Here is a 12,877-nt window from a genome sequence, read left to right as displayed (position 1 = left end):
CACTAAATGTAACAGAAATTTTTGAATCTAAATAAGAAAAATTATTTGAACAAATTGACTGATAGAGATTTTATATCTTCCACCACCACTACCATCATCATTATTAACTCCGGTGGAAAAGAAATGGAAAAAGAAGGAGAGATACAAATTTCAGATCTGAAATTAAAATGATGGACTTTCTTTGGAAAACTTTTTATGTACAGAGGGTATTTGTGGGCTTATTGATAAAATCTATTTCTTCTAAAATTCGGAGAGGTATAAATAAAGTTGGTAAGGTTATTTTTGAAAGCCCGTCAAACATGAGGGTATTTATACAATTCCCACTTGCCGGCAGCATCTCCAATGACTTTGAGGGAATCAGCTTGTTGAGAATCGAATCTCGTGATACAAAGAGGTGCTATGGAAGGTTATCGTAAGGCGTTTGAAGATCTTCAATCTCAACCGTTCTAGAAGCCCGTCCCTTTCTCGTCAATCTCAACCATACTTTCGGTTCTTGTGTCGCTTAGTTTCCACATCTAAAGTGCGTACTTCCAAAACAAACGCTGCATGCCGGATAAGATCTTGCACGAGGGTCTCCTATGCTGTTCATGCTCATCGGTGAACTCCTTGCATCCATCACAGAAAAATTCCATGAACCGGAAGAGGCATGTAATCATCCCCGCTGAAGCCATGGTGGCTTTAACAGAATCCATGCAGGAAGGTAGTGGTAAAGAAGTAGAACAGCCCATCAAATGGAGAAGAGAAACCCTTCCTGGTGCTTGCTGCATCAACATTTGTGCAATATGACTAGTGTTGTATTGTTCCCGAGGCAGGTAGGTATACACCTCTTGGAGTTAGTTGTCTTACCCAGCTTCCAGTTGCTAACTGGGGAGGAGACCACAAATCGCCTCTCCCCTGCTAGTCTGGGAACCAAGTGTTGAGGAAATATTTACGAGAACGCTAAGCACTGGTCTGCACTCGTGTCGGATATAAGTGCTAGTTGTGCAGAAACTAATTGTACAGGCATACGTTGGTTTATTACTTTATTTATTGGAATGTGAACATAATTTCGAGTCACCTACAAGAGAAGATTCTTGACTTCGTTAATACAGTTTTCAGATACGCGGTTGCTATTGGTTATGATGTGGTCGTATTGCCATTTGGTGTATTGATTTTTGTTGCCCTTTTCTTTTTAATCTTTTCTAGACTTTTTGGTCTAACCACTGTTTTTGATTTTTCGGGGGTATACTTGCATTATGATTTATGAGTGTCCCACTGTTTTTGTACCAGTTGCATCTCCGCAACATGTTGCAAAGCAGCTTATACAATCTATTCAAGTGATTGCTAGCTGCTTCCATCTAAGAATGATATTGCATAGGCACAGAATGCTACGAAACCGCTTGCTGGTCGGCAACCAAAGTCTAAGAATATGAACTTTTTGATCCTGAAATACATTCTAAAGGGAAAAACCAACAGGGGATCAAAATTTAACCAAAAAACTGCTTTCCTACTTCGATGACAAGATTTGACAGTGGAAATAGTGTTATCCCGAAAAAGTTTTAGAGAATCGTCTCCACCTGAGATGGCTCCCCTATTTTATTCAAGGATCTTTAGATTTGTTCACAAACATGGGTGGAAACATTTCCATCTTCCCAACTTCCCTAATTCATCACCATTTAAGGCTTCCCTGAGAACCATTTTTACCTCCCCAGCCTGAACCGGTGCTCTGTGCTAGTGCTGGTGCTTCATTTGAATGCGCTCGAGGAGTTCCCTGCTGTGAGATGGTAAGGGAAACAATCAGGTTAAATATAAAAATTGACAAACCACTATGTCATACTTATAAGTTACTGCCAAAGAGAGATAAATTACTGACGCCGCATTGTGGACTGCTTCCATCTCCCCAGTTGCCCAAACCGGAACTTGTGCTTGGTGCTTCATTTGAACGTGAAAGAGGAGGTGCCTGCTGAGCGATAATATGAGAACAAATATGTTGAATATCAGAAGAACAAAACGCTATGAAAACTATGTACAGCAGTACAAGGCAAAGCCAAAGATAGAGACTTGAGCTGGTGGAACGGTTCCCCGCGAGCCAGGATTTCCATTTCCCCAGTTGCCCCAACCGGAACCTGTGCCTGGTGCTTCATTTGAACGTGAAAGAGGGGGTGCCTGCTGAGCAATAATATGGAGAACAGATGAACAATTATGCTAATTTTCAAAAGAACAAACGGCTATGAAAACTATGTACAAGGCAAAGCCAATGATAGAGATTTCTGACTTGAGCTGGTGGAATGGTTCCCCGCGAGCCAGGATTTCCATCTCCCCAGGTGCCCCAACTGGAACCTGTGCTTGGTGCTTCATTTGAACGTGCAAGAGGAGTTGCCTGCTGAGCGCAAATATGGAGAACAGTTATGTTATATATTAGAAGAACAACATGCCACAGAATTAAGTACAAGCTAAAGCCAAAGAGATTTCTCACTTGAGCTGGTGGAATGGTTCCCGGCGAGCCACGATTTCCATCTCCCCAGCTGCCCCAACCGGTACCTGTGCTTGGTGCTTCATTTGAACGTGCAAGAGAAGTTGCCTGCTGAGGAAAATATGGTGAACAATTATGTTAAATATCAAAAGAACAAAACGCTATGAAAAATAAGTACAAGGCAAAGCCAAAAATAGAAATTTCTGACTTGAGCTGGTGGAACAGTTCCCCGCGAGCCACGATTTCCATCTCCCCAGTTGCCCCAATCAGAACCTGCGCTTGGTGCTTCATTTGAACGTGCAAGAGAAGTTGTCTGCTGAGCAATTATGGAAAACAATTATGTTAAATAAAAAAAAACGCTAAAAAATACATATAAGGTAAAGCCACAGAGAGGTTTCTAACTTGAGCTGGTGGAATGGTTCCCGGCGAACCACGATTTCCATCTCCCCAGTTGCCCCAACCGGTACCTGTGCTTGGTGCTTCATTTGAACGTGCGAGAGGAGTTGCCGGCTGAGGAAAATATGGAGAACAATTACGTTAAATATCAAAAGAACAAAACGCTATGAAAAATAAGTACAAGGCAAAGCCAAAGATAGAGATTTCTGACTTGAGCTGGTGGAACAGTTCCCCGCGAGCCACAATCTCCATCTCCCCAGTTGCCCCAATCAGAACCTGCGCTTGGTGCTTTATTTGAACGTCCAAGAGGAGTTGTCTGCTGAGCAATAATAGAGAACAATTATGTTAAATATCAAAAGAACAAAAGGCTGTGAAGTATACATGCAAGGTAAAGCCACAGAGAGATTTCTGACTTGAGTTGGTGGAATGGTTCCCCACGAGCCAGGATTTCCATCTTCCCATTTTTCCCTAATTTTATTCAAGGACCAATAGACAGGTTATTACTAATCGAACATGGAACATATAGTAGCAATCCTATTCAAAAATGTAAGTATACTATTTTCGTAAACAAAAATGAAACCATGAGTTGACAAATCTTAAAATGTCAATAACAATTTTGATAGAATTGACTGCAATCAATTCACAATCAAATAATGTTAAAACACCTTGAAAAATAAACACATTAAAGAATATACCCGGATGGAGTTGTGGTAGCTTCAGGATTCCAAGCTTGATCACGCAGGGGAGTCCAGGTACCACTATGTCTTGGTGTTCCTGTAGAAAACATTCAGCAGATAAAAAACTTTTGCACAGATAACAGATATTGTTTACTTACAAAGTAAAAGAAATAACTAAATCGGACAGTAATCAAACAAACCTCCTTCATTTCTCGTAGGAGTGGCATATGAGTGTGTCGGAGTTTGTGCGCGATGTATAGGTGTCTCACTTCCTAAACCATGTTGAGGTGGTTCACTGATTCATAACCAGAAACACATTACGGTAAACAGTTGCTGACTTTGGTTTTCAGGACCCACAAAAAGGATGCAATCATCAATCATTACCTTAATGAAGTAGAAACATCTGGGATAGCAGATATCTCGTCACGGTTAACTGCATTATGCACCAGCAATTTATTTTTAACAGTTCAAGAGAAAGACAACCACATTTGAAAAGTGGATAAAAACTATATGGAATACTTGCCTAGTACAGTTTTCATTTGAGATTCCAGTTCAACTCGAACTGATTGTCCCTTAACACTTACAACACGACCGCGACATCCCTTATAGTGACCAATATGAATTTTTATGGTTCTACCAACAAAAGAATCATGCCCTCGCTGTCCACTCTTCTGTCTTCCTCCAGCTGCATCATCGTTTGCACAAAAAGTTAGCAGTGAAACTTCCGTTTTATAAGCAAGAAACAGAATTTTGATGAACGTGATAATAACTGTTTCTGTAGGTATTATAAAAAAATTTAGTAGGCCAAAAATGGTTCTTGTTTAATGCAGAATACTAGAATCATTAAACTATCAAAAAAATACAGTCAAATGGAGGTCCTCCACTAGGAAATCTTCTTGGTGAAGGGGCGACGCGAGCTGCATCTGTAGAACTTCCAAATTTCGAGGACAGGGAAACCTACAAAAGCAGTTATGCAAGTATGAATTGAATAGAATTGACAAGAAATATGCATATTACGGAAATGAAGAATTAATTATATGTTTACTTGGATAAGGGATGTTACACGAAATGAAATTCTAGATCTTACCTTGGCAGGTGAGCCACCCATCACTATACAAGATTGTGCTCTCACACAGATAAAACCAGAATGCTCCATGTGATGGCGGTCATTTATGAACAATGTTCCTCTAAATATGTGTTCTACAGGACCTTGTTTTCCCTAATGATTAGCGAGGAAATAGTTATGCCGCGTAAAACATAACAATTGAATCCTCCTAGCTCACATAAGAAGGTTTTCTGAAGTTTGATTGAATTCGAAGGAACCTACTTTGCAAGGGCCCATTAGAATCTTCACAACATCTTTCACAGACACAGTATTGTTCGATTGATCTAGAGCAGTATTCCTCCTCTGAATCTTGTATTTGATCTCCCTCATCTTCACTCGTGCAACATCAGGTCTATCTGGATCTCCCAGCAGTATCTGGAGTGTTTGACTCTCTAAACGTATTATTACTCCAAAGCACGTGTTACTGCACCAGATACATGAAATACATTATACATGCAAATTCAATGTTGCGGAACAGTAAGAATTGTACTGTGAAATATGCATAAGACAGCAGATATCATTTTCTTACTCAAGCATGACAAGGTCATGCAACTCATAATCCCCAACTTTGGTAACCCCAGTAGTTACTTCAGAGCTGTCCACAGCATGTTCAGCAAAGACACGGATCTGAATACAACCAACACGCGAAGTAGCAATCAAAAAGTGTTCATAGTAGGTTACTAGTCCTCGATTCAGGAGGTATTTGACTCTTGAAAAAGCTGATGGGATTCTTACGTCTTCTTTAGTTGCGTCAGATAGAATGATGAGTACATTACTGTTAACCTTAATAACCATACCGGTTACACCCTTGTGAGCACCAAAGACAACCTTCACATGATCCCCGGGCTTGAAGGATTTGCAAACATATTTTTCATTCACAGCAACTGTTGTCTGCAGAAAATGAGATACGAAAATGGCTAAACGTTTTCCACTAACATATTATGTGAATCCAAAACAAATAGGCAGAGGTAAGTGCTTACGCACAGGCCCTTCACTTTTGGCCTAATATGGACGTTATCTTCCTCAACTTTTTCAACCCATCCCATCAGATTTTTGAGATCTCCTTTAACAACAATGACAGCATCACCCTTCATAAAGTGGCTTTTTTTCCTGTTTCTAGGTGAAGTGGACATACTACCCACAACTCCATGCCCAGTCTCACAAAATTTCTCAAGCTCACTAAAGGTTGGTTGAATGTTTTGATAATCTATTGATCTCATTGATACAGTTTTATATAGGAAACCGTCTTTAAACATCTTTCCATCAATTACACAGAATTGAATATTAGTGCTTCGTCCCGTTCTATAGTCGACTGGTATATTAAGGTTCCTAACAATTGTGAACAAATAAGATAGTAAGCTCTTTATAATATAAGTTTTTAAAACACATGAACACCTTAAGTGAAGAAGCACTGATATTACCTTGCTTCATCTATTTTCATGAGGCGTGGAGAGGGTATATATGCCTTTTTCGAGACTTTCCTACCTTCCTGAAACCGTAAAATTTTAAACCCGTCATAACTCAGCAGTTAAAGACGACAGCAAAGAAAAAGGTGCCCTTCTTGTCAGATAAAATGACAATGAAAAAAAAAGTATACGAAGAAAGCACAAACAAACAAATAAATGAGGTTAATCTGTTAAAAACCACAGCAGGTGGTAAGTCTGGGTGTAGAAGGAAGTGTTCACTGATGAAGTGAGCTAGAAGCATGTGTCATGTACAATGGTATTACCAAGGGAGACAAGATTAACATACGAATGTGAAAGGAATGCAAAACCCAAATCTTTGAATGGAGCTAGTGAAGCATCATAGAAGAGAGTTAGGAAGCTCCCGGGTGGTCAGTATGCATAGGAAAATATGAAAGTTTACTAGTCGGCAAGTTACAAATAGCTACAGCAGGTTGATGCGCATAAACAGTACTCCCCAACAGATACACAGACATACTATGAAGAGCCTTCCAGTGATTTTGTCTTTGGCCAGAAATTGAAGAACATGAACAACTCATAAATTGATAACAAATGTAATGAGACATACCAGTTTATCAGCAATGGCTTGCAAATCAACCCGTGGGATTAGCTTAACCATAACCTTTTGTCGTACATCAGACACATTAACAACCTGGTGAAAAAGAAGTGATGGAAATTGAGAAGAAAGATCAAGGCAAAGGTATCATGAGAAAGGGTCAAAGATGAATACTTTTGCAAGAGCCCCTTTATATATCCCTATCCTCAGTCGCACCCACATATCCTTTGCAATATCTATGGGATTGCCTTCTACTAAAAGCACATCTGTCATTTCTTTTGTCGGAACAAGCATTACTTTTGTAGTATTTAAGATCCTGAGACCTTTGCAAGCCTGGCAAAGATAATATCAGTACTAATCCAAATGAGCATTACTGAAGAACACAAACTTAGATATGTGGATTATTTATACCTCTATCACATGGGCTGACTTATCAGCCTCAACGTAAATATAGTTCTTAAGATAATGAGGAGAGATGACAGATCTTATCTGCATTTCACGATGACCTCGATCAATACGTTTCTGCATAAGGCAAACAGCTGCCTCTCGCTCACGACCCATCTAATTCGAAATGCACAAAATTGTCATACAAGCACTATCAAACAGAAGATGAAGTAATCGAAGAAACAGAGGGAATGATTTGAATACTTACTGCGCATTTCACCATCCACAACTTTGGATCCTTAATTGATGGCAAAAGAGCTTGCTGCTCAACGTCACTAATTTCATCAATACCTTCTTCTAAGTAGGATTGACTGGAATACCGTTGGCGAATTCTTCTCTCAAATTCATCAACATCTACTTCTTCATCCTCTTGAGGTAACATACGGCGATGTTGCATCCTTGTGGCCTCATGTTCTTCCGGTATGTTTTCATCAGGCTCTATGAAATCTACATCCACAAAAGTATTCACAACTCATCAGGCCATATAAACAACACCCTAATAACTAAGAATTTGTTGCAAGCTTAAGATTGCAATTATTCAAAGAAGTATATCATTTCTATATTTCAGCACAGAATTTCACTGAAATCGACAAATTGCTTAGATTTCTGATGTTTTAACTGTTCTAACAAGAGGAGAAATCATCAAAAACAATCTACGAGGTAGTAATAGTACTAAAAAAAGATTGAGAGACAATATCGACATCTACACTACAGAAACCCTAATTTAAGAGAGGGGATCTAACAAAGTCGACCTCAGAAACAAAAAATTAAACCTACCACGATCAACTTCTCCTCTTTCATAATCATCATCTTCATCATCAGTAGCAACAATAGCTTGATCATCAATAAAAGGATTAGAACTATGTCTCTTCCGCTTTCTACCAGAGGAGGAATACATTTCATCTTCCTCTCTCTCTTCGTCTTCATCTTCGTCTTCATCCTCACTATCATACTCATCTGCACTACTATCATATAGAGAATCTAATCTCCTTAGTTTGTGACTGGAATCACCACCACCACCAGCACTACTTTTACTAAAACCTCTTCTCTCATACTCAGCAACATCAAACTCTCCTTCTTCGTCTTCGTCTTCGTCTTCATCACTATCATCTTCCTCATGGCGATGCTGAGCTAGGGTTTTATTTGACATTTTCATGATCTCTCTGCTTTTGGTTTTGGGGTTCTATTTTTCTAGGTGTGGTTTAGTTGAAATTATTAGGTGAAGGTGTTTTAATGGATGGAAGTGGGATATATACAGATTTAGATTGTATAAAATTATAAAATTATATTTACTAATTTTTGTTTTTTATATCAAAAGAGGAAAAGGATTTTGAATCGTCAAAAAGTGCCCAGAGTCCAAACAGAGTCATTTCGCGCTAATATTCAGAGAACTATCCGTTTGTTTTGGATTTATTTGGTAGACTTTTTAACGTGCTTCTGTGCCAGCTAAGCAGGACAGTCCTCACCTTCCTTTTTCTGGTTTATTCTTTGGGTATTCCTGCTATCCGTTGGTTTCTCCGTATGGTAACGGCTTGCATTCTTACTCATTTATAATCCGTGTACCATTTTCCTAAAAAACCAATACACCTCGTAATACAATCCGTGCTCATTTATTTTTCCAGCTTTGATACATTGACCGAAGCATTTCACCGTGAAATGCACCGAGAGGGCAATAGACGGTTCCGATGCGCGTGTTTAGCATCGGAATAGGTGCGGGCTGAAGTGGTTCCCACCAGCCTCTCTCACATGCGTCCCACGGTGTAAATTCATCATGCGTTAATTATTTTTCTTGGAAATTACAGTTTGGTTTAAGTGGTCAGTTAATTTGGTCCACCTACATTTCCTTTTTGAACACCTCCAACGCTAGTTAAGGTCATAGATAAAGGATGTTGTGGTTAAGTGGGGGTAAATGAGAAATCTAAATAATATTTTCTTTACTTTGGGTCTTAAGAGCTTCTACAATGGATTGTATGTGGGGAAAAAAATCTTCATCCACGTAGGATGCGGTACCATTTTTTCCAAAAAAGAATCTCCAACCCTAATTTCTTTGACTAACATGTAGATGACATGGCGTATTTTTAGGTAGACATCCTCTTCCCCAGTTTCAGGGTTACGTGGAGCCCAGAGCAAGTAGAATGCAAAGGTCTGTGGGAAGCTGTGAAGTGGGTTGAAGAAATGCAACTAGTGAAAGTTCATTTTGAGCTGGATTCTCAAATAGTAGCAGATGCAGTTGACAAAGACAGAACTAACGTGGACCGGAGGATTCGAAATATACTCTTGGATATCAAAAAAATCTTATCTAATAATAATTCTTGGCAATGCAGTTATGTACCCAAAGAAAAAAATAAAGTAGCAGACATATTGGAAAAGTATGCTAGAGTCTCTTTTCTTAGTAGTGTTTGGTTATTATCCATCCCTGAAAATATTCTATGTTAAATTCAGGAAGATGCAAAAGTTGTAAACTCTGAAAGTTAATCAATACATCTCTTGTTTCAAAAAAAAAAAAAAAACTTCTTGTTCAGAGGTTTACCAAAAGAATTTGTTCCCATCCTAGTCAGTTTTTTAAAATTAAAAACCTAAAAAAAAAAGAAACTGATTTAATATATTAATTTGATTTTAATCTAAAAATAAGAAACAATAATAATGAGTTTTCTCTATCTCCCTCATTTTAAGAACGAAAGGAATTTGCTTTTCTTTTTTTTAAGGATCAAGAGTCATCATCTCGATACTGCTGGGAATTGATCATTTCTCCCGGTGAGAACAATTCATTATGTTAGAATTGGCTAACTAGTTAGTTAACAAGATATGTTCATATCACGACAGAACAGACAGGTTCACTTGTTATGTATGGATCCTAGTCCATCACCATCTATGATCTCAACATGTATCAATAGCCTAAACAGATTCACTCACTATTATGTACCCCATCTACCGTCCATGATCAATGACTCATTCACTGTTATACACCTCACCAATCGTTCATGATCAATGACTACTCGGACAAATAATTTATCTTAATTGATGCAATGTTTTTTCTAATGAAATGGTATGTAAATTAGATGGAGCCATGAACCTAGTGTTGATCTGCAACATTCGAGTACCCTAGAGCACTCATTCGATATTGTGCAAACCTGGTTTCTTCTCTTCAAAGATGTTAAGAACAGAAAAAAGAAGCATTAACCGGCAGTAGAGAAGAATCCACTGCACACAATTCAGCTCATGTGATATCGAACAAAATCTTTTATTCAATTTAAAATAAGTGACAGCTAGGCAAAAATATGGATAAAAATGCACATGGGTTGGAGATATTGCAAAATAGAGAAAATGAGAAAGAGGCACAAAATAGAGAGAAGGAGAAGGAAGAAATTTTATTAATCAGTGTATTAGACAAATATTAGAGCCTATATTTATAGGGCTAGACACAAGGGCATCCCAGTAATAAACGAGATTCATCCTAGATATTCTTAACATGATTACACGTTTATAACACTCCCCCTGATGACATTATGTCTAAGCTAATTGCCTCATTAAAAACCTTGTCATGAAATCCCAAAGGGACAAAACCTGATCGAAGGGAAAAAGAGTACAATTGTGAGTAAACTTAGTACAAAGATGGACGTGTATATGTTGCCTCATTAAAACCTTAACCAGGAAAACCCAGTGGGAAAAACCTTGATGAAGGAAAAAGAGTACAACGTGATAATCCAGTAAAATACCTTCTAATTTGATACTCCCCCTGATAAGTACTTCTGTTAAATCTTGGCAAGCAAATCTTCGAGTCGAGATTTCCCAATTTCGATGAACGAATTTCTTGAGTGCTGGAGATAACAATGCTTTCATGAGAAATTTGCCAGTTGATGAATTCTTCTTTTGTATTAGTGTTCTAATACTAGGTTCTCGAGTCTTCATGCTTCTTCAAATACATTGAGGACTTGCTTCTTGGATTGCTAGCTTCTCGAAGATGATTTGCAGAAATAGTTGATGTATTTTCTTCAGCAAAGTGCCAATATGCATTTACAGTACCATAGGTATACAAAATTTGTAGTCATACCTTATATGGATCAGAATTACATCCAAATTTATAGGAGATAGTTAAGTTGATGTGGTCTAACAAAATGACCTAGTTAATGGTGGGAATCCACCAAATAACCGAAATCTATACAACTCCCTCTTGGATGACCACCATGTTGAATTAAATTGCCTCGCTAAAACCTCGCCAGTAAAACCCAATGGGAAAAAACTTGGATAAAGGAAAAAGAGCACAAATATCAACATTTTGAAATAAAATAAAATAAATGTCATGTTGCCTCGTTAAAACCTTGTCAGAAAAACTACATGGGACAAAATCTGAAACGAAGGAAAAAGAGTACAACTTTTGAAGATTTATGGATGCTAACTCAACTATATGAGTATTACAGAAAAATGAGCATCAAAATCATAACTTTAGTCTGTCTCAAAAACGAGTTTAAGCTAGCATAATTCTTACTGCAGATTTAAGAAATAAAGAAAATATAATTTATGCTGCTAAATCGTGGATTTTAGTGTTTTTATGGACTCTTCAAGAGACCTATGAAGTTGACATAATCAACTAATTAATCCGGATTGTTGGTCTTTTACCAAATTTTAAAAAAAAAAACACATAAAGGATTGTTAAACCTGATATAATCGAGTCAGCTGGTTGTCTGAATATAATTTGAATCTTACAAGGATTACAAATATGAATATGTTCTCTGGGTACATACGAGTCATTCAAAGACTACCACGCCAAATACATCATATAAAGAGAACAATTATTAAACCAATCCTGGGGTTTGAGCAAAAATAAAACCCTTAAATCGTTTTTGCAACGAAAATATTTCTTGTATAACACATTATGACTTCACTAGCCTGTAATTAATAGGCTTGGCATTTTTAAGGTATTAAGTCATGGATCCAAAATTGCATCAATCGAGAAATTAATCCAACCTAACTTGGATTGTATGCCAACCAATCACATATGTCGATATTTCTTTGCAGAGGGGTTAACAATCCCTATCTTTTATTATTTCAGTAGCTACTACAAATGAATATTCGACAATATTTAGCTTATCACGATCCCACGAAAAAATTTATAGAATTACTGATACCAGTGCCCGAGGGCAATATAATCTCCCCATCTTCCATTGAGGAGATACAAATTATAAGAATGTGGATGTTGTTTTGATAGACTCTATCGAAGTACTATCTGTAGATTATTCTATAATGCTACTTTTTGTTATATGTGACTGGATTTTCCTTTCAAGAGGCAAAAGCTTATATAAAAGCAAAATGAGACATTTCACACCAATTGATAGTAACAGCCTTTTTCAATTTGATCATGTTGGAAGAGCAAGATATAACATTTAAGTTAATTAACACAAGCTTCTGATAGTACATTTCTCCCCCTGATCATTGTGGAAATTTTCATCTCATATACAAAAATACATTATGTAGAGTGTTATCCGATTAAATCAAAGACATATACTCATAATGTATTTTGGGTTTTAAGTATAGTACCAGTAGGACTATAGATAATGACTCCAAAATCCATAAAAATAAAAAATTGTCCTCAAAAACTGTAGTCTACTTGACACACAAATTTAACATCCACCATGGATTTTAATGGTTACAACCAAAAGCATATAAAATGTGCTTATAAATCTCCAATGACCTATAGTTCCGACGAGATATTTCATATACCTAATAATGAAATTATAGACACTTTATTTCATCAAAACAACTAATTTTAAGATCATTATATACGGT

General features: G+C 37.5%; 1 protein-coding gene across 29 annotated transcripts; it reads right to left on the bottom strand.

Moving 5' to 3' along the window:
• Window positions 1-1,349: 1,349 nt before the first annotated feature.
• LOC113290038 (putative transcription elongation factor SPT5 homolog 1) lies at window positions 1,350-8,293 on the bottom strand. 29 transcript variants are annotated; one of them, XM_026539516.1, is made up of 25 exons: window positions 7,871-8,293; window positions 7,302-7,540; window positions 7,061-7,210; window positions 6,824-6,982; window positions 6,662-6,745; window positions 6,052-6,119; window positions 5,611-5,959; window positions 5,366-5,521; window positions 5,160-5,257; window positions 4,853-5,054; window positions 4,613-4,744; window positions 4,389-4,482; window positions 4,049-4,210; window positions 3,910-3,958; window positions 3,726-3,820; window positions 3,544-3,622; window positions 3,262-3,316; window positions 3,060-3,164; window positions 2,855-2,962; window positions 2,661-2,768; window positions 2,456-2,563; window positions 2,255-2,362; window positions 2,041-2,148; window positions 1,853-1,942; window positions 1,350-1,753 (listed from the first exon to the last, which is right to left on the bottom strand). In XM_026539516.1, the coding sequence occupies exons 1-25, from the start codon at window positions 8,247-8,249 to the stop codon at window positions 1,649-1,651; spliced, it is 3,390 nt and encodes a 1,129-aa protein (XP_026395301.1). In that variant the 5' UTR covers window positions 8,250-8,293; the 3' UTR covers window positions 1,350-1,648. The 29 variants fall into 29 exon arrangements, with proteins under 29 accessions (XP_026395301.1, XP_026395305.1, XP_026395306.1 ...); XM_026539520.1 differs by having other exon boundaries at window positions 1,853-1,939; XM_026539521.1 differs by having other exon boundaries at window positions 2,041-2,145.
• Between the last annotated feature and the right edge of the window lie 4,584 nt (window positions 8,294-12,877).

The sequence above is a fragment of the Papaver somniferum genome, chromosome 6 (genome assembly GCF_003573695.1).
Source record: "Papaver somniferum cultivar HN1 chromosome 6, ASM357369v1, whole genome shotgun sequence".
Lineage (NCBI taxonomy): Eukaryota > Viridiplantae > Streptophyta > Magnoliopsida > Ranunculales > Papaveraceae > Papaver > Papaver somniferum.
Note: the sequence above shows the minus strand (reverse complement) of the source record. Positions and strands in the feature narration are given on the sequence as shown.